Below are 27433 nucleotides of genomic sequence, written 5' to 3'. Positions count from 1 at the left end.
GTTTAGAGAAAACCCTGATTTAAACTATGTGGCTCCCTATGGAAAAACACACAAACTCCACTTCAAAGTGTTACATGATCTTGTCCAATGAAGCAGAATTTTACATATTAGACGCATACTATCTATCAGGGGTGGAATGTAACTATAAATCGGACCTTGACTTTTGCCCGAACACCACACATACATATCTATGATAACATTTATCGATGGGGGGTTCATCTACGAGGAAAAAAAAAAACATTGGCTCGCTGTGAAAGTGCCCTGTATGACAGATGGCCAGCCCAGTACTGCTTTCTCTACACACGTATTTCCAAATTTCAGACACTTCTTTATCCCAAACGCAATTTTCTAGTGTCTCAATGGACGGGTTAAGTTGGGTAAAATTCTGCAAGAATGAAGGAGAACTGACATACAGGGAGGATGCAGATATACCGCATGAATCATGCACTACAACGGAAAAAAAAAAACATTTTGAACATGTATAAACACTGAACAAATGCATGAATCATTCACTGCAAAAAAAAAAAACATTTCGATTAAGTATACACACTGAATCATATGCTATACGGAAAAAAATATCCACGGCTCATTAAGCGGAGCGGAGAAAATGCCGTATTCATTTAACCATTTGCTTACAAACTGTGAATAATAGCGCGTAAAGAAAACTGATAGACTTGCTAAAAATTATGTTCGCCGGACCGCCCCAGGCACTTGCAGAACGTTGCCTAATCAGTCAAAGACGTCAACGGGGAAGCACAGACTGGGGGTGTCGCTTATACTGTCTTTGGTCCACGCTGCTTGCTTGTCCGATAGGCTGAAACAGAAAAAAAGTTTCCGTCCCCGTTTGAGCCACTCCTCCATACATTTTCTCCATGTGATTCCCCATGCACTCTTAAGTTAAAAACAGATTTTTTTTAGACTTTAATTAGTCGCGATATTCTTGTCTTTGAATGCATTTCTTTCTTGGCGAATTAATTTTTTTCCAAGTTTTCAACCAAGGTTAATCAGAGACTCGTCGTTTCCACTGCTTTCTGCCATTTGCATTGCTTTTGAAGGCTCTCGTTTCTGTAGCCGAGGTGAGACGTGTCCCTATAATAACGCCGTGCATGGCTGTCACACAGTTAAAAAGCCATTCTGACGGACGCTTTTGAGAGCGCGTCACGTCTCCGCGTCTGTTTTTCTTTTGTTTTGTTTTTCAGCGACCGCTAAGCGGGGGCCAGAGGGGGAGACATGACGGCCGAAGTGAACCCGCGGTCCGATGCCTCACGGCCCGACGGTAAGGCGCGCCGCCGGCGATTTGCGTGAATGCGAACCGCGCACCTGGCTTTGCGGAGGCGAGCGCAGCCGACCCGCAACGGCGGATCGGGGGGTCGGGCACAGCGCTGATCGGGCGCCGCCATGTGACTCTCAGAGGCGGACGATCTGTTACCTCAATCCGCTACATTGTTACTCCGTATGCAGGAATACAAAGTGGCAAAGTATAGGTTGCTCTGCCTTTTGTTGGTCTGTTTTGCCTGGATGGGGGGCGCACGTCCGGACACACGCTCCAGCGACATGCACTCATGGCCCGTTTCCCTTTGCCCTATAACACAGATCTACGCGACCGGAGTGTGCTTGCAGAACGCGACACGCCACGGGATGTTACGAGACATAAAAACGCTTTATTCCGTTATACTAAAGTTTGCATTCTGAAGCGAGTAGTTGCACGTTATTTTAGCAGTATAGTACTAAATCGGTTTACTGTCGCGTTGTTTTCGGTGAGTTAATTGCCTTGTTTGTGTGGGATTATCCATTTGGCCGGAGTTAAAGATCCCCAGTTGACTGTCGGCAACGCCCCCAAACATGCAGAAATAACGTGATTACCTGCGGATTTACCGCGGTGCACAAAGAGCTCCTTCCTTTCAATATTCGTTTCTTAATTTTCGTGCTTAATAAATATGTATTTTATCGCACATGCGCGATAAAGAAAAAACCCCAGTACCTACTCCCTAAATCAGTTAAATAAATGCATTTGCGAGGGCTCGGGACTGGCAGAGAAAGAGGCTGGATACTTGTCTGTACCTTCGGGAAGCGCTGATCTGTTACATAACGCGCTGCTTCGCTGCCATCCTGTTATGTAAGTGGTGTATGGTGATTTCAGTCATGTTTGCCAGCAACGGTACACACCATTTTCGGCCATATTTGCTCCCCCCCGCTTAACTGCTGAAATTTGTCCTGCCTTAAATCCGGCGCTGTCGGCGAGTGGTTCTGTGTATATCATCATTGTCCAATATAAGCCACAGGTATGTAGAGGGAGAGGGGGTGTATTCCTGGACCCCTTTCTAGTCATCTTCACTTTCATTCATTCCTCACATTCATTCCTTACCTAAGGCCGACCCGATCTGACGTGCAGGGATGGGGCTGGTTAAGAGGTGAACTCTGCTCATTCCCGCTATAAAAAGTGACATCCAGTTCGGTCAGATACAAGCCCCCCCCCCCCCCCCCCCCCCCCGCCCGAGGTAGTGTGCAGCCAAAGATTGCATGACTGTAAATGATCTGTCGTTGCTTCTACTTAATCTTTCATATGCCTGTCATTAGGCTGAATTTTTAGCGTCGAACATGGGACTTAAGCCGCAATATATATTTAGTAATGATCGCTATGCTAAAAGGCGATATTAATGAATGTCTAATACATACAGTGGCCAATATTGCTCAGATAAGGCGCTTTGGAATAGCGGCAGGTTTGCACACATTTACTTAATGCATGGTTTGCGATTTGTGTTTGTGGCTGTTTTTTTGACAGTTAGGCACCGGTCTTGCTCCTCTGACTCGTTTCCTCCGGAGGAGGTTTAACTGAGCTCGTTTTGTGCCAGATTATTGCGATATACTCTTACCTGTATAAATATTGCGTTGTAGATTTTAAAATTTTGACTTTGTATAACGCCCTGGACTATTAGAAAAGCGCTATACATGAAAAACTTGAATGATAATAGAGTTAGGATTAGGGTTAACATTTTTATGCAAAGTTGTTTGTATAAGTCACTTTTTTTTCCTAACAGTTTTTTAAACATGCAGCTAGATCTTACATGGCTGTTCAAAGGATACAACAGCAGGCTCCAATCCAGGGGCAGGCATATAACTTGCTGCACAAGTCTCACTACAGGCAAGGGTGCCTGCTGAGGTGGATATGTGTTACAGACTTATATTTGTATTTTGTGGCTGAGGGTGACCCAGTCAGTCCGTGAAATGAGACCGAATCTTCTGGTTTTTTTTTTCCACTGAGAGGAAATGACCTCGTCACCTCCAAAATAATCATGAAAACAGCCCTCTTCCTTCTTTTGGTTACCTCACTACAGTGCGCGGCCTTAGCAGCACCTAGCCAGCCGCTGTCCAGGTCTCAAAGCTCCAGTGTGGACATTTCCTGGTACATTAATGACATTTATTTACTTAGCAATCGTTTTTTTTTTATAAAGTGACATACAATTCAGAGAGCAGGCTCAGTCAGTCCCTGCATCAGGGGTGGTCAGTCTTATCTGCAGAGGGCCGGGGTGTATGCAGGTATTTGGAATAACATTTAGGTCAGAGGTTTAACTCCAGGTGTGAGGACCCATCAGTCCTCTAATTAGTAATCTAATTAGGTAGTTGCAGCAAAAACCGGCATACATAACGACCCCTTCTGGATAAGATTGCCCACCCCTGCTCTAGAACCATTGGGAGTTAAGAACCTTGCTCTGGGGCCCAATGGCGAAATAATTTTTTTTTTAAGAAAAAGTGTTCTGCTTTTAAAATCTCCTGATTTGGGAGGTAGCTTTAGTAGTTACAGAGGAACTAAATGAACGCAAACATCCAGACGAATATAATAATAAACCATAAATGTCAGTCAGGGTGGAGTCCTTGTTGCATGACCTTTGCAGACCTTCTGTTTACATATTTTTCCAGTTTGGCGGCTCCACATTCTTCCCCAAATGATTCTCTGACTCGACCGAGTTGTTTGTTTTAGCTGCCGCGTCACGTGACGGAGGAGAGCGCCGTCGATTGGCGGAGGGGCCAACTGCCACGTGGTTAACTGCGGGGAGCGAGCGGCTTCCTGTGCGCCCCCCCCCCCCCCCGTGCGGTTCGAGATCTCCACCTGGCATGCAGTCGCCACCATCAGAAAGTGCTCCGAACCGTGCGAGGGGATTTTGTGAGAGACCCGCTGCTGGCAGCTTGGTATTGATGCGTATCCACTTGCTTTAGGCGTCAGGCGCAGCGAGAGTCGCCGTGGAGACGCCGCACTGCTCAGCCTTGTACACACGTCCTGTTTTCACACACCTGTGTTTGGGTTCACAGGTCGGCTGCGTCGCACGCCCTGCCAAGAGCGTCAGTCAGACTGGTTTGGGTTGAGCAAGCCAACTGGGGCGTATAAGTCACATGACCTGACCCTGCAGCCCTACAGGGAAATTCATTGGATCGTTAAATTTTCTCCTTTTGGGGGGGGGGGGGGGGGAATGTGTGCCAGGATGGAAGATCTGTTCCTCTAGTCATGTGAGCGGTATGTGGCATCAGAACCGCCATGCGATACCACTAACATTACCCTGCAGAGTACTGTAGAAACCCCCCCGCCCCCCCCCAAGAAAAAAGGGCCTGTCAGCTTTTTTCCTTCCAGCTCTATACAGGCCCCTCCCACTTGGCTGCTGTCCAGTATCTGCTTCTGAGTGCTCTTCTGGATGGCCACGATATCCAGCATGGCCGTAGACGCATTCTGATTTACTTCCTTCTATGATTATCTTATTTTATTTTATTTTTTTACTTCGGACCCCGCCCACTCAGAACCCGCCAAACAGAAGTGAACATTGTCCCGGCCGGGCGGTCGGGCCCACATGGAGTTCGGTGAGAAGGGGGCAGGACTTCCATCTCAGCGAGCGGCGTGTAACACTGCTTCCGCGGCGAGTCTGCAGCCCAGTTTCCCTCCAAAATCCATCTGAACGCTTATGAGCTCTGAATCTGTTCTGCTTGTTTATGAAAGACGGCTGCAGGACCTTCACTTTTTCAGCTGCTTCCCCCCCCCCACTCCTGATTGTCACTTCCACTTGTTTCACAGCTGTTTTTATCTCCTCTTAATGTGCTGCTCCGTGTTTTTAATGAAGACAGTAATTGTTACCCGGCTCAGCACACACAGGCAGCATTATTTCTTTCCGTCTGGCAGCATCATGCTGTGGAGTTGTTTTGGTTTTGCTCCTGTTCCTGTCGGTTTAAGCTGAATGTTGCCAGTTAAAGAGCTTTTTTTTTTAACTCCCACATCCTGTCTTTTATCTGATCGCTTACCTCAGTGGGGTCACAAGCGCCTTTTATAACTGCTAGGCCAGCTGAAGCAGCCACTTCTTGACTGGTGTTATTTTCTGGGTGGGTGTGGTTGGGCAAAGATCCATGGGCTTTAATCTGAGGTGAGCGGAGTGTTATTGCCTAAAGGCGGGAGCATGGCTCTGGATCCTGGGTTCACCGGCCCTTCAGTTCTTTCCTGTCACCGCTTGCGTTGGCAAATACCAGTCGAGTCTCTGTATGTGTCTGCCGTTCGCCACGACTGGCCCGACTGTGTGGGATGGCAAAAGGAAAAAAAAACAAAACAAACGTTTTATTGAGGGTCTGGCTGATGAGGGAACGCCGGAAATATGGCAAAACTTCAGCAGAGGAGCGGGCGGGCATCCTCCAGCGCCACGGCGAGGATCACCTCCGACGCCAGCCTGCCGCGGAGCTCTGCTCTGCTTCCTGTGACAGGTCTGATGGCTCAACCCGTCTATTTTTAGGGTCCGGAGGCTGGAGGACCACTAGCAGATCGCGGGGAGAGGTGGTGATGACCCCCCTCCCCCCACCCACCTGCCCGCTGCGGTGGCTCTGTCACAGGAATCGGGCTGGTTCTGGATTTGTTTTTCTTGAGGGGGACGGGTCCAGTGTCTGCAGGCACTGTCTGCATCAAGTCAAGGTAGAGCGGCCAAGTTCATCAGAACTCTGGGTCAGATATGACCTACTGGTGGCCTTTTGCCCTCCCATCGTTTATTTTCTGGTGATGTTTGCCTGAGACATCCCTGTGGAGGCTGGTCAGTATCTGCCCCCCCCCTCACAACAACTCGGCGTCAAACCGATGAACGCAGAGGAACAATGAAGCCGTTTATATCTCATATCAACCATCATGGCTTCCCCTGGCCGTGAAGGTGAACTGAAACCCATCTTTGTTCCTGTTGTGATCTGCAACGTTGTTTATGATTCAGCTTTGACACTGTGGCTGGGTGTACGACCCCCCCCTGCCAGGGAATAAGATTGCCGTCACCTTGCACCAACAGCATGGTTGCGGGAATATTCTACAAATCCTGCTTTTCTTCCCAAAATAGAAGTGCATTGTTGAAACGTACCTGTGTTTTGGCTTTCCCCTAACCTGATGAATGTCCGTCTGTTTGGCACAGAACTTTCCAGAGATTGCATGAGTGTTTTTTTCTTTTTTTTTTTCTTTGTGTGGTTGTGTGATGCCCCCACAAGCTCATCTCTTCCGCCTCGGTGTGTGGATCTGCAGGGGTGTTTGATGAGCAGGCGGACGGGGACAGCTCCTACGGCGACGAGGAGGAGCTGAGTGAGGCCGAGGTGAATGGGGCATGGACGCCGCAGGAGAAGGCCCTCCACGAGGCGCGGCTCAAGGCCAAAGCCAAGCGCCGCCTCCGCCGCACGTCCTCCCGCGAGTCCGGCCGCGACTCGGTGTCCGAGGCATCCGGCGACCCCGTGGCCGACCTCACCAGTCCCAAGAGCAAGCTGCACACCAACGACCGCAAATCCCGAATGGGAAAGGGCCGCGGCCTTCCCAAAAAAGGTATGTTCCTTAGCCAATCAGATAGTACCTACCTCGTACATCTGAAACACACCTGCAGCTCGTGGATTTTTTTGGTCATCCCGCCACTAGGTGGTGTAGCAGTTAAGGCATTTGACTGCTGCTTGTTTGTCTTATCTTATATTATTATTTTTCCTAATTTTTTCTCTATATTTTGTTATCACAGCTGCTCGGAGTGACCAGGGTCACATTCCACTACATGTTGTTTGTGTACAACTGTGTACGTGAGAAATAAACCTCTTGAATCTTGAATCTTTGTGACTGAACCCCTGAGTGTGCAATTTCTGGTTATTTGCTTTTTTTTTTTTTTTTTTTTACTTTTATTTTCCGGGGTGTCAAACCACATCCCTGGCAGGTTTCAGGAATCGGCAGAGAGGCCTTTAATAATCATGACTAAAAGTGTGCCTGAGAGGTGGCGGCCATGTTTGCTGGTTTCACTACTGGTGTAAAGAGTGTTATTTGTGGTGGTGTTTCAACGCAGGCGGGGCTGGAGGTAAGGGCGTGTGGGGAGCAGCGGGCATGGTCTACGAGATGGAGGAGCCGGATGCCAAGGACCCCAACTATGACGAATCCTCTCAGGTGACTGTGCTGTGGTGTTTCTTCATATTTCGAGCTCCTGTTTGGGGTAGGGCTGTCACTCTTTTGTGGTCTTGCCTTGTCATTCAATCTGAACGTGTTCTTTCGTAATGATGGCCGGGGTCTGTACCATAACTGCCAAAAGCACTTTCTCTTCCCGTTGTGCTCTCCACACAGGACTGACGCTGAGATTTCTGCTTCTCTTTATACCAGTATTTTGCAATCCGGTCCTCGGGACCCGCAGACAGTCCATGTTTTTGCTTCCTCCCAGCTCTCTGTAAAAACGTGGAGTGTCTGGCAGGGAGCTAAAATGTGGACTGTCGGCGAGTCCTTGTGGACCAGATTGGGAGACACTGGTTTATACTGACAAATGGCTGAAGTATACTTCATAACAGGTGTCCAACCATTGAATCATTTCAGAAGGTACATAAGGAAATTAATGTCATTTTTTAACGATCAAGCACAGGTTTTGCACTTTTATAGTAACGTGCAGATCTCCTATTTTTTAAACTCTTCTCACGAATTTTAATCGGCAAACCTGGCTCAGAACAGACTAATGCTGCTGGGTCTTTGTTGCCATGGTGACTGTCCAGTCGGCAATGATAAAGTTTGTCGCTGAGGTTGTCTGACGGTATACGAGGCCGTGGACAAACCCGGAGACCTCACCCCTTCACCAGGGATGGGGGGAGGGGTTGTGAATTAGGCGCTGTGATTGCTTTTGGAAAAGGGCCCTGGCCAAAATCAGCGAGCGTTCATGGGGGGTGGGGGCAGTTTCCAAGGCCATGTCACATGGTCAATTTGTTTTTCTTAAAGGAAAATCAAACAGGAAGGTGAAAAGTCAGTCGCCGCTTTGATTTTTAATGTTAAAATCAGTTCCATTCTCCTATAAACTTAATTAATTGCAAAGGGGGGGTCTAAACAATAGAGCTCTTAAATTCCCCTCCCACCTCCGTTTCCTCCAGATGTTTTTGATCGTCTTTTATCATGAATCTGTTTGTCCTTGTCAGTTTCTTGACCTGCCTTACTTCAAGCCCGGACACCGTATGGCAATCTGAGGAACGTTGTTGCTCCATGTTAAAATGCTAAATGCTAATCATCGCTGCAGGACCTTTCCATTGGACTGGCACACCAAATCTTCCCTCTGATGCTCGTTGGCAGCGAGCCTACAATGGTCCGAGCGTCGCAGTTGAAATTCCAACCACCGGGTGGCGCCACTTAGCGGTTATGTAGTCCTCGTTGACGCGGAAGACAAGATGGTTTTTGAGCTCCGGTGTTTTGTGTCGCTCTTTTGAAGGGGAACACGGTCTATGCCACGGTCATGCCAGAGCTGGAAGAGCAGGAGCTGGAGAAGACAGTCAGCCCCGTTGTGAAGGAGTACTTTGAGCATGGCGACACCAAGGAGGTCCAGGTGAGACCCTGGTCTGAGGCAGGGCGTATAACAGGAGAGCTAATCATATGGACGTCAGATAGGTCTAATAAGAGGTCATCCTGGTATTGGTCCGAATTCCTGAACACATGGAAATTAGTGGGGACTGCATATTAATAGGAATAAGGCTCCTAGCCATAGTTCGACTGGTTCCCGTGTGCCCACTGTCTATGAGACGTAACCATGCCCCCGCACTTGTGACCACATGTGTGACCCACCTCCAGATGTTGCTGAAAGAGCTGAACCTGGGCAAGAACAAGTTCAAGGTGTCATCGCTGGCCGTGTCACTGTCCCTAGAGGGCAAGGCAAGCCACCGGGAGCTGACGTCCCGGCTGCTGTCTGACCTGATGGGCAAGGGTATGGCCGAGCAGGACATGGCACGGGCATTTGACAAGGTGCTGATGGAGCTGCCTGACCTCATCCTGGACACACCGGAGGCCCCGCAGGTAGTGGGCAGGGGCAGGGGGGGATTAGTGATGGACAAAATGACGCTTTATGAACCATTTGCTGCATTTTTTTTGTCCCCACTAGATGGTGCTGTTGGCTTGCTTTGGGGCATGCTTTGTGCTGTTTTTTTTAACAGAAAACACCATCTAATGGGGTCAAAAAATACAGCAAATGGTTCACAAAGCATCATTGTGTTATGACTATAAAGTATATTTCTATAGGCGCTTTCACACCAGTGGAACTTTTTTCTGGAACCAGAACCTTTTTGTCGTGTTCACATGGCAGGAACTTGGCCCGATTGTAGTTCCTCAGAGTTGCAGTTCTTAAACCCTTTTTTAGCACCTGCTCTAGACTAGGTAGTTCTCATTCAAACACAGACTACTGGCGAAGCACTTGCAGTGATAAACTTGCTGATTGGTTGACCACAAGCACCAGCGCTAACATGGAAGTTACGCAGAATTGCAGAAAAAGATGTAGCAGAGCAAAAACTGAGCAGATGGAACTGTTTTTGTACCTCAATTACATTTAGTGCATCAATTAATACATTTTGTGCTGGTGTCTCCATATTTCTGCATCGGAGAATTCAATTGATAAGCAATATACTTTTCTGTAAATTTGCTGGTGCTTATTAGTGGGATAACATTCCATTGTTTATTATTCTGTGGGAAACAAAACATTGATCTGCTTTGATTTAATAAAGGCTGTGTCCCATTTTGAATGCGATCGATCCCCCCAATAACCAACAAATAACTATCGAAATGACTTATTCCTCCTCCATTGTTGTGGGGGGTCGGTGTAGTTTCATATGAAATCATGAGTGAAATTTTTTACCTATAAACTTTTTGCGTCTCCCATGCTTAATTAACATTCCACTTCCTATTATGCAGTGTAAAAGCGACACACAAAAGTGGTCCGGAGCTACAAAGGTTCCAGCTCGAGGAGCCCAGGGACCTGTAACCGGGTGCCGGGTCTGGAATAATAATGCCTGGTTAATTTAACATGTCAAGATACCAGTTTACATTAATTTGTCTATCCAACACTTTTTATCTAGAGTGACTTAGAGTTGTGGGGTGGGTTACGATTTTTGTATGCTCCCTGGGATTCGAACCCATGACCTTTGTGTCGTTAGCATGGTGGGCGACTTGTTGAGCTATAGGAGCTTGTTTGGCCATTTGGAGTGAAGGCTCACCAAACTCGGAGGCCCATATCCTTGCCGTGTCCGCAGATGCTGGGTCAGTTCATCGCCCGGGCCATCGCTGATCACGCCCTCCCCCTGGACTTCCTGGACCGCTACAAGGGCATGGTGGCCTGCGATCACGCCAGGTGAGGGCAGCATTCAGACAAGTGCCCCCCCCCCACCGAAGCAAGAGCATGTTTGAAATTCATTCATGAAGGGAAAAAGTCTCCTATCAGACACCTTGTGGTGATTCCAGCTGTCTGTTAAGAACCCTCAGTAACCCTCCCCATCCCACAATGCCCTGCTTTCATGATCCCCGGTGACTTGGGGACACTCCTGCTTCCCTCCCTCCAGGGCAGCCCTGGACCGGGCAGCCGTACTGCTGTCCATGAAGCGGGAGATCGTGCGACTGGACAACGTGTGGGGAGTGGGCGGCGGTCAGAGACCCGTGAAACATCTTATTAAGGAGGTGAGGGTGGGTGGAGCCGGGGAGCATGAGTAGGAGTGGGCGGCCAGTGTGAGCGTGAATCCTGTTGCCTGAGTGGGTGTTGCCAGGATACAGTAGTGGGTGGGGTATGAATATATTAATTGTGAGCGTGGGTTTGATGGTGAGGTTAAGAGTAGGTGGGGTTGACGTCTCTGTAGTGATTATGCAGGGATTTACTTAGAAATCTGAATTTCAGATTTTAACCTATGCCTGCATATATACATTTATTGAAGTTTATAAATACATTAGTAAAAGGCAAATTTTAGCTTTCGGTTTTAAATACTTGCCACTTACTCCACTGTGTTTGTGGCAGATTAGATGTCTGTCAGCAGCAGGTCCATTTGGGTGCCGCACTACCTGCTGTTGTGATTTTTCTGCCTGGGTGTGTGGAAATGCTCGGAAAGCTTACTGGTGTTGTACCCTGACCCCTCCTGGGGAGGCTTCAGTATTCCTGTGAGGTTCAGGCGCCAGCAAGGAATTGTGGGAGACGTGCCATCGTTATCTCAGAGCCAACCTCCTGTGTCAGCAGAATTTGCGTGCTCTCTCTCGCTCGCTCTCTCTCTCTCTCTCTCTGAGTGTACCACATGGGGTCAGTTGGAAGCAGCACGGTGCAGAATGTAAGCCCATAAGAGAGAGGATTTGCGCCATTATTCACCTCCCCGGTGTGAGAGAGAGGGCCCTGTGGAGATATAATTTTCCCGACATACTCCCAGCCTGATCTGGCATTGATTACATTCCCTGGACATAGACAGCTCTGGTTCAGCACAGACCAGTTTTGCTCTAAATCGATTAATGCTGTCTGTGAACTTTGCTAGCTCCTGGGCCGTTTTAAAGCATGTTCTCTATTGCACTGAATTGGCTGAAATGCTATAGACTTCAGTGTTGTTTTAGTCGCTTGTTCCAGTTCTTCAAAACCCCAGTGGGTGGGATTAACATGAATCATTACCCTTTTTAACCCATTGGGAACGAGTAAAGCACTGTGAACAGCGTTAGACTGCTGACGGTATTGCACACCTTTGGGTGGGGTGTTAAAGAGAACGTTTTCTCTGTCGTGTCGCTGCATTTGCACTCGTGTGCGTGCGATTGTAACACAGCGCCCCCTGTCACGTTCCAGATGAACCTGCTGCTGAAGGAGTACCTGGTCTCGGGGGAGGTGTCCGAGGCGGAGCGCTGCCTGAGAGACCTGGAAGTGCCCCATTTCCACCACGAGCTCGTTTACGAGGTTCAGAGCCCTTCCCACAATCCTCAGTGCCACAAAACAATGACCTCCCTGCTGTATATAGTGAATTGAATTCCTGTGATTTGCATGCTTAACTTATTAATAAGAAGGGAAGTATGTTTCTAACTTGTGAAATGATCCTCAGCTGACTTAAAGGCTGTGACCTCTGGTATTATACTTAATAATGAACATTCATAAGGGGCTCGAGGGAGGGTTCTTGTTGAAATGGCAGAAATCCTGCGCAGCACTGCCATCTAGTGGCAGGTTGGGGTTATTCCTCACTTTAATAGATTAGCATGAAGAATGATGGATCCGCATGCCACTGCTGACTGGCCCGTATGGGAGACTGATTGAATCATACTGACCTCTTTTTCACACTTTTCAAAGGCAAATCTTCTCCCATGACTCAAGGCCTAGCGGGATGAAGTACGGCTGCCGGGTGTATCGTGGTTGCTTAAGTTCCCCCTTTTTGCTGTCATTTCTCCTCCTGCCCCCCCTCCCCCCTCACAGGCTATAATCATGGTCCTGGAGTCCAAGGGGGAGACGGCCATCCAGATGATGGTGAAGCTCCTGAAGGCCTTCTGGGAGATGGGCCTCATCACACTGGACCAAATGAACAGGGTCAGTGGAGCGGCTGCCATGGCAACAGAGCTCTGTGCCCCTCACTGCTGAGAGGCGTGGGGTTGAACGTCTGGCTTTAGACTGTTGCGTGGGTGTGTGTGTACTTGTGTGTGTATGAGCGTTTGTGGGTGTGTGTGTACTTGTGTGTGTATGAGCGTTTGTGGGTGTGTGTGTACTTGTGTGTGTATGCGCGTTTGTGGGTGTGTGTGTGTACTTGTGTGTGTATGAGCCTTTGTGGGTGTGTGTGTACTTGTGTGTGTATGAGCCTTTGTGGGTGTGTGTGTACTTGTGTGTGTATGAGCGTTTGTGGGTGTGTGTGTACTTGTGTGTGTATGAGCGTTTGTGGGTGTGTGTGTACTTGTGTGTGTATGCGCGTTTGTGGGTGTGTGTGTACTTGTGTGTGTATGAGCGTTTGTGGGTGTGTGTGTACTTGTGTGTGTATGCGCGTTTGTGGGTGTGTGTGTACTTGTGTGTGTATGCGCGTTTGTGGGTGTGTGTGTACTTGTGTGTGTATGAGCGTTTGTGGGTGTGTGTGTACTTGTGTGTGTGTATGCGCGTTTGTGGGTGTGTGTGTACTTGTGTGTGTATGCGCGTTTGTGGGTGTGTGTGTACTTGTGTGTGTATGAGCGTTTGTGGGTGTGTGTGTACTTGTGTGTGTATGAGCGTTTGTGTGTGTGTGTGTACTTGTGTGTGTATGAGCGTTTGTGGGTGTGTGTGTACTTGTGTGTGTATGAGCGTTTGTGGGTGTGTGTGTACTTGTGTGTGTATGAGCGTTTGTGGGTGTGTGTGTACTTGTGTGTGTATGAGCGTTTGTGGGGGTGTGTGTACTTGTGTGTGTATGCGCGTTTGTGGGTGTGTGTGTACTTGTGTGTGTATGCGCGTTTGTGGGTGTGTGTGTATGCGCGTTTGTGGGTGTGTGTGTACTTGTGTGTGTATGCGCGTTTGTGGGTGTGTGTGTACTTGTGTGTGTGTATGCGCGTTTGTGGGTGTGTGTGTACTTGTGTGTGTATGCGCGTTTGTGGGTGTGTGTGTACTTGTGTGTGTATGCGCGTTTGTGGGTGTGTGTGTACTTGTGTGTGTGTATGCGCGTTTGTGGGTGTGTGTGTACTTGTGTGTGTGTATGCGCGTTTGTGGGTGTGTGTGTACTTGTGTGTGTATGAGCGTTTGTGGGTGTGTGTGTACTTGTGTGTGTGTGTGCGCGTTTGTGGGTGTGTGTGTACTTGTGTGTGTATGAGCGTTTGTGGGTGTGTGTGTACTTGGTGTGTGTGTGCGCGTTTGTGTGTGTGTGTGTACTTGTGTGTGTGTGTGTGCGCGTTTGTGGGTGTGTGTGTACTTGTGTGTGTATGAGCGTTTGTGGGTGTGTGTGTACTTGTGTGTGTATGAGCGTTTGTGGGGGTGTGTGTACTTGTGTGTGTATGCGCGTTTGTGGGTGTGTGTGTACTTGTGTGTGTATGCGCGTTTGTGGGTGTGTGTGTACTTGTGTGTGTGTATGCGCGTTTGTGGGTGTGTGTGTGTACTTGTGTGTGTGTATGCGCGTTTGTGGGTGTGCACGCCATGCAGAGCACATGGCAGTAGGCAGTGTCCTGTGATAATCACCTGACTGGTCCTGGTGGACCCCGGGGCTGTCCTCTGTCTGCCTGAGCCTTTAACCTTTAATTAACATAATTATCAGGGTAGCCTGGAAGCATCTTCCCCGATGTCTCAGCTTCCAGTTAAAATGCTTAACAACGAATAGCTTCCATTACATCAGCTTCCAGGCCATGTCACTGTCAGCCCCCCAGTTGTATTCCTAAGCCCCCCCTCCGTTAATCCACGCCCCCACCACCCCCACCACAGGGCTTCCAGCGGGTTTACAGCGAGCTCCCCGAAATCAACCTGGACGTGCCTCATGCTCACGCCATTCTGGAGAGCTTCGTGGAACTGTGCCACCAGGAGTCAGTCATCACCAAACAGCTGAGGGACACCTGTCCATCCAGGTGCCCCCCCCCCCCCGCCGTCCTGCACCAGATGCCCAAAAAAATGTCCATTTGCTTTGAGGCTGTTTTGTTCATATAGGAACTCAGTAATACCATTTGTCTAATTTTGTACATATACAGTGCTCACAGGAAGTCAAACAACAACAAAAATCACTATTTTAATCATTTGTTTACAAAAATATATATCACATTAGAAACAATCAATAGTTTTAAGTAAAACATTCATTTCAAGCACCAATAAACTAAAACCCATATTATAGTTCTAAATGAGCTGTTCTGAGTTAAAAAGTTCCATGACAAGCAGTTTCATTGTGGACTTCTTAATTAGTGCCACCTTTAAAATAACATAAAATACTAAAATTTGTGTTTCATATCACTTTTGGAGCCAAAGACTACGATCGCAATTAATAGCAAAATGGCAAGAACAGAACTGAATCATGACACTTAAAAAGAAAATGTCTGTGTAAATGTTTCTTGTCAATGGACTTTTGTTATGAAACCAATAAATTTACAATATTGATACAGAATTAAGCAAGCGTCCCAAGGCTTTCTATGAATGCTGAATATATATTACATAGAAATTCCTTTTATTTCAATCACGGGCTGTTTTCACAGCCACGGTAATTGGCAGACCAGTGATTGGCCATCTAATTAATTCTCATCATTATGACATTATGGTATCTTTCACTATGTGACCTTGTTAAAAGCGTGTGAGCAATTTGTTTCTCCAGCAGGTTTCTGCTGCGATCATTTGACGAACGGTCCTCTCCTTTCTGTCCACCAGGGGGCGCAAGAGGTTTGTCAGCGAAGGTGATGGCGGGCTGATCAAGACCTAGAAGGGGTGGCTGGTGATGTCACTGGGGAGCGGGTGGGTACGCTCTGGTTGAGCTTCGGCCCTCACTACAGGCCTGAGGCTTGGATGGGAGGATGTACACCCCCCCCACCCCCGTGCCCTGGCCTTCCATCATTACTGCACCCACCACTGTGTCATCAGGTGGATGAGGATGGGAACTGTGGGGGAGGGGGTCATCCGCCATTAAATGTTTCTTTTCCCAAATTATTTGTTTGCAGGATTTTTTGAAAGTTCTTTTCTTGTTAAGCTTTGTCCCCCATGGATTTTCTTGGGCAGCCAACGGGGAATAAATGAGTCTCTCACGCCGTTTTTCTGTACCAGTTTGTTGGTAGGTGTACATCTGTTGTGACCATTGCATGTGACTTGTTTGTAAGGACACTTACATAAAGAAAAACAGAATTTCGAGCAGTAAAATGAGCTGTGTGTGGATGTTTGTCTGCCCTGCCCCCACCTAAGCATTCACAGGTTAGTGGTCTGTACTGGTCGGTGACTGTCTGCCAGGATCTCCGATCTGACACACACTGCATCGCAACACACAGTTTAGTTTGTCCAGCGACTGTCTGTAGTCTGACTGCTCAAAATCCACTGCTATGTGAACCGAATGCTTTAGGCTGTCCTGTGTGTCAGCGTTTTAAACACGGCATTCGAACACTATTCGCCTGTTATTTGTTAGTTGTGTTTATCTAAAGTTGTGTACAATCAGGAAGCAGGGGCAGATAGTCATAGACCTTCCTCACGGGCCCAGCGGCGACGTCCTTCAGCTGAACCCGGGATTTGAACCAATGACCTTGACGGGCACAATATCCTATCCTGCTGAGCTGCACACCACCCGCCACAAGCAACAGGATTAACATAAGCTTGAACCCAGGGCCTTTGGCACAGCAGTGGCCTGTACTACGAAGTGGGGTTACTGGCTTATCGGGGTAACTTGTTGGATTTAAGGTAGTCTGAGCAAAATGTAAGTGAACGAATATGAAGTCCATTTAAACTGTGGTACCTTAAATCCAACAAGTTTCCACGATAAGCCAGTAACCCCGCTTCGTAGTACAGGCCACAGGACTGATTTCTAACCAGTTGAGCTATTTGTGATTTAATAATAATTATTGATTTTCATGTGGAAATTTACACATCTTCCAACTCGCTCATTGTAGGTGACACCCACCTGTTGCAAAACCCAGGGAGATGGGGGTTAAGGGCTTTGCTCAAGGAGCCACAGACATGCCGAGGCTGGGCTCGATCCAGCAACCTTCTGATCACAAGCACGGAGGCTTAGCCCACTGAGCCACAAAGTTGCTTATTGTATAATGTGCACAATTCAAATTACATCGCACCAAACGCATGAGTTGAGAAATCAGTTCCAAACCGTTTGAGAAAGCATCTGACAGGGACAAGCTTTACAATGAATCGTAGTTTAAGATTTTGTTTAATCCCAGCTCTTGGGCAGTTAAGTGAAATTATAGTGAAGTGAACAGACTGTGTTTTCACAAAAACTGGTAATGGTTTACTAATTTGTTTTTCTGCTGCAGATACTTTTCAGAAGCATATGTTAAAATGAGTCATAAAAGATTGGTTCGACCGTATGAATTACCTGTCGACTGAATCATGTAAGTCAGCAGAGCTCAGATGGGATGAACTCCGGCTCTGGATGAACACAGACGTCCTCAGGGCTCAGGTCTTCGGGCGGCTTGCACGTAACGTACGGTCTCTCACCGGCATCGCCTACTTCGGCCGTGCACAGCAGTGCTTCTCCGTGTTGAGAGACACAGCCCCTACGCTGAGGTTTAGTAGGTTTGATCACATAACATCTCGAAAGGCACCGTCATGAACACCAGGGTTTAAATCACAGAGGAAGACATCTCTAGATGTTCACCTGAAGATCCAGAATATGTCCAAGTTAGCCAGTGACACACAGTTCTTTGGGGTCCAGCTCTAACATGACCAGCAAAGGATGATGGGATTACAGAGGACAGGATGATGGCTGTAACCGGACAGCGCCCCCCTGTGGCGTTTTAATCTTGGGACCTGGCCACCCTTGGGACATGCAGAACATGCGACAGGAGTCCAAGGCAAAAACTCAGTAGGCCCCGGTTTGCATGTGGCCCGCAGTGATTCGGATCCTAACAGTGCTGTCACGTGGTGACAGCTAACAGGGTCGTTTGGGAAAACCTATTAATATTCATAAATGAAGCTCTTCCTGATTGGCCAGTGAATGCCTTAGGCTGAAAAAAATAAGCTGGGATGGGCCAATCAGGTAGCCATTCTCATAAATATGAATAACTTGACCAATCATGTAGCGCTTCTCTCGGGAATATGAATAAAATTTCCCGAACCACCCTGTAAACAAAAAAATTCGCCTGCCGGCCCTTCTCCAGCTAAGCGGGACGGCGAAACGCTTAGCGTTAGAAGCCCCCGCTGTAATTAGGACATGCCCTCCCCCCAGCAAATGAGAACAATTAAATGGTTTCAGGGCTGGAACTGGATGACTCCACCATGATTGTGTGTTTTGATGCGTCAGTCTTCGCCCTCTGTCGATATGGCGTCGGGAGCAAAGGGCAGCAGGATGATCCCGCTCGCGATTGGTCATTTCCCACAGGAGGCAGAGGAGGCTGCTGGCGTGACGTCACCAGGGGTGGCGAGTCACCAGCAAGGCTGCAGAACCGCAGGCCAGCTTGCTTTCTTCTTGGATCAAACGTTCCAAACCCCAATAGCGGGCAATTCGGGTTTCTACACCAAGCCAATGCAATGGTCTGAACCCTCCCAACTACTTATTAACAGATGAAGCGTTAAGATTTCACTCCGTTTTCAGGGGCAACATTATTACTTAGAGCCACATGCATGGGCTTCCATTTGCGATTTTTTTGATTGTGTTAAACGTTTTTGCAAATAACCGATTGTACGTTTTGAAGAATCATAGCTTCAGATTTTATTTTGTATACCGGTATACCAAAGTTTTATAGGAAGGTTTATTGTTTAACTATTTCCCCCAGAAATTCATAAATGTTAACTTCTCAACTGTTTAATCATCTGTAACAAATTGCGTTACACTTGAAGTGCACTAAGACGTTTGTAATTATTTCAATAAAACCCCTTATTGCACGTGTGGGATGGTAGTCTCCGTTCATTAAAATCATTCAGGATTCCCACGCTGTGTTCCTCTCAATTCTTTCGCTTATTTTGACGGTAAGATGATGAATGATTGCTCTTTGTACTCTGTTTTTGTCTAATGTTTTTCTAAAGACTGTCTAGTAGCTCTGTTATATCCTATAAAAATAACAGGGTACAATTCTATTTCAGAATAAGGCGAACCAAATCCCTTTGTCTTTAAACTCTGTCTTCCCTAACTTGCGTCTTACTTCTAAGTTCAACTCTTTACCCTTAAAGCCTAAACAGGTGACAGCCATGTTATTTGGGCTGATGACTAATTATAGCGCTACTTTGTAAGCACGTTTCAAAATTATTTATTTCCTTGCTATACGCACTTTTCTGGAGCGATGACAAGGTAATTGCAGTCAATCAGATGACAGCTAGTAATTAAATTGAAGAAGCTTGAGGCTGTGGCCGTCCTTTTGGGAACACAGCAAGCCATTGTAGTACTTTATCAGCTCGATGTAACCCGGGTTTTACCTGGACTGCTTCCTGGCTAAGAGATTTGGTCAAACGTGCGTGTATGAGATCAATGAATGAGCCGGACCTGCTTGGCTTACATCACACGACATTTAATGGCTTCCAATACATTAATGCAGCGTAGATGTAAACAGCTTGATAGCTGTGCCCTTTATTTAATTTCGGCATTTGCCTCCCACGACGATCTTGACGTAATATTAATTGTGTAGTGTCATGTTTATCCCCCAGTCACTCCTCTATAAATGTCATTTTGCGTCATTTGTATGCGACGCGTTGACGCTAAGTATTTGCCCGGTGAAAATAAAATGCACCTTTCTCGTGAAATAACGTTATGACAATTAGTAATGTCGATGAAGATGATATGTATGTGTGTGCGGGTGGAGAGGGGCATGCTACACATTTATGAAAGGTTTTAAGCGTTTGCTGTAGGTCTTGGAGAAACGTCATCTTCACGCGCCGTCTTTAGGTGGGATCGAGGCGGACAGGAAGCAGCGTGACTGATAATGTGCAACCGGAGTTTCGCACGTATTTAAGGTACATCTGCTGTTCGATTTAGGCTGAAGCTGTGAATTCTGGTGCATTTCAGCTATTCGTCGTGCGATCGTCTTTTCCCTCCATTTCTTTTTGAATAGCCAGGCGTGTCATTCTCTCCATATAGGGTGTTGCACTTGCGTCGTCAGCTTCCTGGTTTTCAGAAACCATTCATTGGAGTGCAGACACTTACCTTTATTTTCGGCGAATTAATAAATCACCATTCACACGATTGACATAAGATCTGTTTAGCATTAAGCTAATTAGAATCACATGATAATCTCTCCGACGTTTTATTACCGTAGTCACGTAGTGTTAAGTAATCGTGCTATTTACCCCCGTTTCCTAGTGCCAAGACGATAACGGTATATAAACCTATGAGGAAGTTCTTAGTGTCCCAGTTCGAGGAACGGCACATCACCCATCAACACAAACACAAAGACCCCTCTAGATAACGTCAGGATACGGAGACAAGTTAGTGCGGCAGGAGATAGGGAACCAGATAATGTCGGAAAATGCTCGCATTTGCTCGACTCACATAAGTATATGTAGATGAAGGTTATCTTACAATGCTGTTCCCAGAAGCTGATTGCTGCTCTTAATGTTTAGCTGGTGTCCTGCTTAAGGTGAAGCTGAAAAACATAGCACATAATTATGGAAAATTGTAGAAAATGTGAGCTTGGTTCATGGATCCAACCCTCCAGTTATACTGCATGAAATATGAATTCCAGGTTGCTGTCAGGCCTGGAAGTATATTGGGGTTTTTGGAAGGATACTGCATTTGACAGATCTGGGTTCTTCGTTTTCACATTTTTAAGCACTCTGGAGTAACACACTTGTCCCCCCTCACCCCCACTGCAGACTGTCATGGGAAGGATGAGCCGACAGAGGCCAGTGAAGCGAGTCTCGCAGAATGACGCCAGCACCCACCGGAAAGATGAGAAACCCAGCGGCCCACACCGTAAGGACAAGGAGCGGAAGAAGAAGGCAGACATGGGCAAGCTCTTCATCAATATCTCCATTGGCCTCTGCATCTTCAGCCTGGTGTGGTTCTTCTACGCCCTGTACATGCGCTCCTCACTGGCCAGGCGAGTTGTCACCCTGCATCCCTCGCCCCAGGTCCTCCACGATAACAGCACCAGTGCCACTGTGTCCCCTCAGCGCTTCTGGGGCTCCTACAGGCCACAGGTCTACTTCGGCATGAAGACGAGGAGTCCCAGGTCCATGGTGACGGGTACGGGCCACTCCTTAAACATTGAGCCTGTGCTTCTGCCTCCTGGTTTGGGTCTGTGGGGGGGTCTCCTGCCACACTAAAACAGGACTTTGTGGTTTGGTAATCTGGGCTTCCATGAAAAGCTGCCAGCTCCATCTCTGAAAGGCAGCTTTTGCTATCACCTTTAACGAGGCCATTATCCAAAATCCCAGCTATATCAATGGCTGAAAAAGATAGGACTGTACTGTCTATAAAACTGGTCCTCATGCTTGTGTTTGAAAAAAGGAGGGAATCTGACTTATTTGAAGTCCAGTATTGAGAGAAAGCTGAATGGGTTTAATTAGTGTATTAATTGCATTAATGACAGACTGATAGCCTGCACCCATCCAGAGAACAAGGGCTGAGGACCACATTAGATTAGTTGGTATAAATGTATTCTTGTAAGAAAGTAAATGAAGGCCACCCCCGCAGGGCTGATGTGGATGCGGCAGTCCCCTGAGGTGGAGGTGAGCCTGAGGCACACATGCGAGCAGGGTGACCGGCTGCACGGTTACGGGTGGCTGGCGCATGACGGCCTGAGCTTCGGCGTCCAGGAGATCCGGGATACCGACTTCATCCTCACCACCGAGTTCGTGAAGCGACCGGGAGGGGATCACGGTGGGGATTGGACCTGGAGGGTGACCGCCAAGCAGCAGGTGAGCAGGTCCGTGCCTGTGACATCCGTATGTCCGGGAGCAAAGGAGACAACTCTGCTGAAATGCTGCAACGTGCTAAAGAACAATCTGGCCCACAGAGTCTTAGTCTGCTGTTCATTGGCTGCTTCTTGGACATTTTTAAACTGGAGATGTTAAACTATTGGCTGCAGTAGGCTCACCTCTCCTGGCTCCTCCCCCTCCAACCCCAGAGCTCCGCCCCCCAGCCACCCATCATCTCGTTGATGTTCTATGTGGCGGCAGACACCCAGGGCTCCCTGCAGGCGCACGTGGAGGAGCGTGGCCGCCTGAGCTCCGTCACGGGCTCCTCCGAGGAGCTGGGCAGCTTCAAGGTGACCTTTGGGAAGCCCACTGCCGGAGAGGCTGCAGGCACCAAATATGCCAGGTATGTCCCTGCTGAGGGGGACTGATGGATGTATGGTTGGGTGGATGGAAGCTCGGTGGTTTATATGGACTGTCTGGATGAGTTTGAACTTTCTTTCATTGTCCTCCAGTTACAATCACCTGAAGACTGTTAGCCCCGGTCTGGAGAAGCTTACTGACATCGTCCGCAACAGCCTGAGCCGCAGGTTCGTCTTCAGTCCCCCTTCAGGCGAGAGGAGACCCTACATTGGCGTGGACGTCCACCGTCCCCCCCCACAGCCCCAGCAGCAGAAACAAATGGACCCCAGGAAGGAGAGCGACTTCGTGCTGCACCAGGTCACAGTGCAGACCCCCTTCCAGATCGAGGTCCTCTTTGAGTCTGGAAGCTTCCGGGAGCGGCCCAACCAGCTGGCAGGCCGGGTTATGACGGAGGCGCTAGAGGAGAAGGTAGCAGCATTCAACGGCAAGTTCGAGGAGACCTTTGGCCTACAGGGCAAGGGATTTACCCCTGGCCAAGTCAAGTTCGCCAAGGCAGCCCTCAGCAACATGCTTGGAGGGATGGGCTATTTCCATGGCCAGTCCATCGTGCAGTCGTCCTACAACGAGCACCCCTTACTGTACCCCGAGGGGAGCTTGTTCACCGCTGTCCCCTCGCGCTCCTTCTTCCCCAGGGGCTTCTTGTGGGATGAGGGCTTCCACCAGCTCCTGGTAGGTCGCTGGGACCCCGAGGCCACCCGCGAGGCTCTGGCGCACTGGCTGGACCTGATGAACGCGGATGGCTGGATCCCGCGTGAGCAGATCCTAGGCGACGAGGCGCGCAGCAAAGTGCCCGCTGAGTTTGTGGTGCAGTGGAACGAGAACGCCAACCCGCCCACACTCTTCCTGACGCTCCAGGCGCTGCTGGACGCCGAGTCCTCGGGGCGCCGCTCTGCGGCCACTGAGGGCTTCTTCCGGCGGATTTTCCCGCGGCTACGTACGTGGTTCGAGTGGTACAATGTCACACAGTCTGGCCCACTGCCCGGTTCGTACCGCTGGCGGGGGCGGGACAAGGACGTCAACCTCTTCCTGAACCCCAAGACTCTGACGTCGGGGCTGGACGACTTCCCCCGGGCCTCGCATCCGTCAGCCGACGAGCGCCACGTGGACCTGCGCTGCTGGATGGCACTGGCTTCCAGTATCATGGCCCGTGTGGCACAGCTCCTGGGTGAGCCAGCCAGCGACTACCGGCGTGCAGAGCGCGAGTTGAGCGACAACGCACGGCTGGCCGAACTGCATTGGTCTGAGCATTTGGGTGCTTTTGCCGACTACGGGAACCACACCCCTGCTGTGTCATTGGTCCAGGAAAAGGTGTATATACCCCCAGGGCAGCCCCGGCACCAGTTCCCTGCAGCCCGCTTGGTACGCTCCGTCCGCCGCACCCCCAAGCTCCAGTACGTCAATGCTCTGGGCTACGTCAGCCTCTTTCCCTTCCTACTCCACCTCCTGACCCCCGACTCCCCCAAACTGGGGCACATCCTACGTGACATGAGGGACCCTGGCAAGCTGTGGACCCCCTACGGCCTACGCTCGTTGTCCAAGGCTGACCCCATGTATATGAAGCGCAACACCGAGCACGACGCCCCCTACTGGCGAGGTCCCATATGGATCAACATCAATTACCTGGCTGTGAGGGCCTTGTACCACTACGGCAACATGGACGGGCCGTACCGGGAGTCCGTGGCGGCGCTGTACCAGGAGCTCAGGACTAACATCATCAACAATGTTTACAAACAGTACATGGAAACGGGTTATATCTGGGAACAGTACAATGACACCACGGGGTGGGGTCAGGGGAGTCACCCCTTCACGGGTTGGTCGGCTCTCGTCATGCTGATCATGGCTGAGCAGTACTGACACGCCGGTCCACAACGACGTCACACGTGCCAAGTAATTTTTTTTTTGTTTTTAACTTCTTGTCTCTGTACAAATTGTTGTATAGACGTGTTCTAATGACATCGACAATGTTCTCGTTTCTGTGAGGGAATAAAATGTAATTAAGGGTCCGGGGATGAAGACTTCTGAGTTTTTCTTGACTTAAAATTTATACGAAACCGTTTTATCCAACCCCACTTAAATTGCACTGAAGGTCATATTCAGGGAGCGATCTGAGTAAGAGTGCGTACATCCTTCAAAAGGTACCACGTTTACACATTGTGAAACCCAGTAAAAACATTGCTGATAATTTTTTAAATAGTAAAATAAAGCAGTTTTGATCCCCAGTTTTCACGTGTGGAATTTTGTTCAGCGTGTAGCTTTCATTTTCATTTTCCCTCTCTCCCTCCCTTCATCCTTCCCTCAATTCATCCCTCCCTCCCTCTTCAGCCCTGTATGAAAAGGACTCGTGTGCTGTTGGGGTCTAAATCCACTTACCGTTTCCGTTCCATCCATCCACTACTACTACGTAGTGTAATACGGCAGCGCCTCTCGGCGAGGTCTGTTCCCGAGGTGAGCGCAGGGTGTGAGGGGAGGAGACCCGTCGGGCAGCTGCCACTGAGATTAGTCACGTCACGGTGCCATGCATTTTGTTTACAGGGGACAATGGAAAATTGGATAAATATCACTTATTGACAGGACTCGCATATGTCTATTCTATTAAAAAATGGTTTGTGTGCTTCCACAGGCGGTGAAGTCTGGTAGTTTTCTGGACTTTAGGTCACCTGTGATTACTGTGCATGCGTCGGTGTAAACTATCTGTATCCTCTGTCAATAGGCCCTTTGTTTTGTTTTTAATGAACTGGCACATTCCTTGACTCTGCCTGTCCACCCTAGCTGGGAAGTTACGACTTATTCATTCTGTTTCATTTTGAATTTTGTCCTGTAGGTGGCGCGCTAGTTAAGGACACAGATTCACTAGCTGAGGTGTGAGTTTTGCCTTTACCGATTTAATAGGCTGGAACGGGTGTTGCTCCGGTCTGGCTGTGACCGGTCAGATTGATTATGGAATCATTTGGCCCAGTTTAATATTAATGGGTTAAATGAATGTTGATTGGTAATGGTCCTGGTTCAGGAACATGGGCAATGTGGGCTAAATGATACTTGTGATTCTGAGTGGTGCTGATTTGGTAGGGGGGGGGACTCGGGTGCCTGGCCCCTCGGTTTCTCTTGCCGCATGCACATAATGGACCCCGGCTGACGTCAGCCCGGCGCGGGCATTGTTTTTGGCAGGCCAGGTTACCATGGCGAGGCGTCGTCACGAGGCCCCACTGCTAAACCAGTGCGCCGTTGCCGCGGTCGCCCGCCACGACGGGTTTTTTTGCCATTGTTTGTTGCCGTTAAATGGATCTGCCCAAAACACGGCTGCCGTCACCCGCGACTTGCCTCCTTGTGAACAGTGACGATGGCCTGGTACGGAATTCCGCTTCAAAGCACCGGCGGCTGCAGGAGACATTTTCGTCGACAAGGTTAACCGGCTAAAAATAGCCGCTTTCTGGGGCGGGACCTTCGTTGGACCGTCTCTGTGGCCGATCTCATCACCCTGGCTTTCCCTGCGTCGGGGGGGGGGGGCCCGTATCAACACCAGCAGTACTTGTTTGGGACCTTTGGAGGGGGGGGGACAGTGAGGAGAAACGAAGGCTGTTGGAGGAAGTCGAGCCAGTGGGGAGCCCACTGCTTGACCAACTCGCCCTCCAGGATTTTTCTATCAGGGCTGAGAGGCTGGAGTGTAACGCACTGGAGCTGTACGCACTGGAGTGTAACGCACTGGAGCTGTACGCACCCAGCCTGCACCAACACAATGCCATGTGGCTCCGTGTCCCTTTCAACTGCCCGCCGTCGGAGAGAGGCTCCAACCTTTTGAAGCGCGCAGCTGATCTTTATGACTAAAGCCATCATTGTGCAATTGATATCCCTCTAGCCCCCTCACCCCCACCCCCATCCCCCGGCAAAATGGCACCGTGGCCAAACAGCATTAGTGATCACAGCTAGCGCACCTCACATGAGTCAGGACGCGCCCGCTTGCGCACTGATGGAAAGGCCTTGGGTACTTATGAATTTTTTCCGGGCATATGTAAAGGAGGCTGTGTGGAAACACTCTTCTTGTACTCTTTCCCTTCTATGGGGGGGGAGGGCAAGGGCAACAAGGGTCATATATTCACGTCAAAAGTGTGCTGTGTGGTGCAGCTTGACCTGGGGGGGTCCTACAGCTATGCCATCCAAAGTATGATCAGTAACTGTGGGTGTTGTAGAGGTATAATCTAAGCTAAACGTCATCTGTAGCCTGTGCTCTTTCCTCAAAAAAAAAGAGAAAAGAAAGGTTTGTGTCTGTTACATCATACTAAAGGAAGAAGCGTAAAGATTACACGAAAATGCCACGGTGGGGTGACGATGCCCCACCTCCGATTCACCGCCCCTCGATTCCTAAACCCTTATTCGGGACTGGGTTCACATTGAGGCCGGGGCCCGTCCCAGGAATCACAGGACACGAGATCGGGATGTCCTAGTCAAGTTCTTCCTTTTCTCGTGTAATTTTGGTAATAATTAGAGGGAGTTCTTTTAACTGCACAAGCGCCGAAAAGCACATTCACGGTCCGATTTCCTGTGCCGGTCCTCTTCTGCTCCCTACGCAGCTCTTTCCCGCTTGTGGAGCCGGGGAACGGACGCTGGCTGGCGCTCAGGCGGGGGTCAGCTGGATTTGCCCAACTTGCCCTCTCCCCAGCCCACGAGCCTGGTCCCTCCGGCTCGCATTCCAGCACCCAGCTAGCCTCGGTCCACCGTGCCCCCCGTGGAAGTTATGTAAGTGAGGCACTATTAATAGTCCTGCTCAAGATCTTTTGTGTTCACCTGCTTGCTGCTATTCTAACAGCTATATTTCTGGAGAGCAGCGCAGGCACGGCTGTGCAGCCTCCCGTTTCCATAGTTACTTTTGTGAGTGGAATCCACAGAAATTCTAAGTCTGTTTCTTCGGAGAAACGGCATCTACATCTATAATTTAACATCAAAAGGTGCCTTTTTTTAAAAGAAAAAAAGCCTCCTTTTCCTTTTACAAAGCAGATTGAAAATGCATTTTTTGCTGGGGGGGGGGGGACACATTTAGCGAGGATAAAACCTGGGTTAAATGAAATTCCTTAGTGTGGTTGAAACTCTATACCAGGTATTGTTGCATTTTTGCTGGTTGGTAGGCCAATTTGTGAATGTTTTACAGGGAGAAATGAGTGAGACAATGGTCTAAAGTTTACATAGCTGGGTTTTTTCCTTGTAAAGGTTGAGATACTGACCCAGAAACTCTCCTTATCTGGTAGGGCTGAAGAGCAATTATGAACCATCACCGAGAGGTGAGAGAGACTTTTGAAGCAGAATGGCACCGGAGTCCATTTATTCCTTTGGGGAGTGGGACTCAT

The 27433-nt window shown here is 48.9% G+C and overlaps 2 protein-coding genes across 4 annotated transcripts; both read left to right on the top strand.

Moving 5' to 3' along the window:
* The first annotated feature begins 768 nt into the window (after positions 1 to 768).
* pdcd4a (programmed cell death 4a) lies at positions 769 to 16028 on the top strand. The gene is made up of 12 exons (XM_023799163.2): positions 769 to 1076; positions 1200 to 1276; positions 6524 to 6814; positions 7314 to 7411; positions 8703 to 8816; positions 9059 to 9280; positions 10507 to 10604; positions 10813 to 10927; positions 12060 to 12167; positions 12675 to 12785; positions 14622 to 14761; positions 15546 to 16028. The coding sequence occupies exons 2-12, from the start codon at positions 1231 to 1233 to the stop codon at positions 15595 to 15597; spliced, it is 1395 nt and encodes a 464-aa protein (XP_023654931.2). The 5' UTR covers positions 769 to 1076; positions 1200 to 1230; the 3' UTR covers positions 15598 to 16028.
* Positions 16029 to 17861: 1833 nt separating this feature from the next.
* Positions 17862 to 24316, top strand: mogs (mannosyl-oligosaccharide glucosidase). 3 transcript variants are annotated; one of them, XM_023799158.2, is made up of 6 exons: positions 19521 to 19772; positions 20119 to 20176; positions 20631 to 21003; positions 21454 to 21677; positions 21887 to 22080; positions 22190 to 24316. In XM_023799158.2, the coding sequence occupies exons 2-6, from the start codon at positions 20147 to 20149 to the stop codon at positions 23949 to 23951; spliced, it is 2583 nt and encodes an 860-aa protein (XP_023654926.1). In that variant the 5' UTR covers positions 19521 to 19772; positions 20119 to 20146; the 3' UTR covers positions 23952 to 24316. The 3 variants fall into 3 exon arrangements, with proteins under 3 accessions (XP_023654928.1, XP_023654926.1, XP_023654927.1); XM_023799160.2 differs by lacking the exons at positions 19521 to 19772; positions 20119 to 20176 and adding an exon at positions 17862 to 18794; XM_023799159.2 differs by lacking the exon at positions 20119 to 20176 and having other exon boundaries at positions 19522 to 19772.
* Positions 24317 to 27433: the final 3117 nt, after the last annotated feature.

The sequence above is a fragment of the Paramormyrops kingsleyae genome, chromosome 25 (genome assembly GCF_048594095.1).
Source record: "Paramormyrops kingsleyae isolate MSU_618 chromosome 25, PKINGS_0.4, whole genome shotgun sequence".
Lineage (NCBI taxonomy): Eukaryota > Metazoa > Chordata > Actinopteri > Osteoglossiformes > Mormyridae > Paramormyrops > Paramormyrops kingsleyae.
Note: the sequence above shows the minus strand (reverse complement) of the source record. Positions and strands in the feature narration are given on the sequence as shown.

Excerpts from the sequence above, each read along its gene's own strand:
- pdcd4a (XM_023799163.2), top strand. The coding sequence starts at position 1,231 with ATGACGGCCGAAGTGAACCCGCGGTCCGATGCCTCACGGCCCGACG. Across the intron at positions 9,281-10,506 it reads ACACACCGGAGGCCCCGCAG|ATGCTGGGTCAGTTCATCGC; the intron begins GTAGTGGGCAGG and ends CCGTGTCCGCAG. Across the intron at positions 10,605-10,812 it reads GTGGCCTGCGATCACGCCAG|GGCAGCCCTGGACCGGGCAG; the intron begins GTGAGGGCAGCA and ends CCCTCCCTCCAG.
- mogs (XM_023799158.2), top strand. The coding sequence starts at position 20,147 with ATGAGGAAGTTCTTAGTGTCCCAGTTCGAG. Across the intron at positions 21,678-21,886 it reads GGGTGACCGCCAAGCAGCAG|AGCTCCGCCCCCCAGCCACC; the intron begins GTGAGCAGGTCC and ends CTCCAACCCCAG. Across the intron at positions 22,081-22,189 it reads GCAGGCACCAAATATGCCAG|TTACAATCACCTGAAGACTG; the intron begins GTATGTCCCTGC and ends ATTGTCCTCCAG.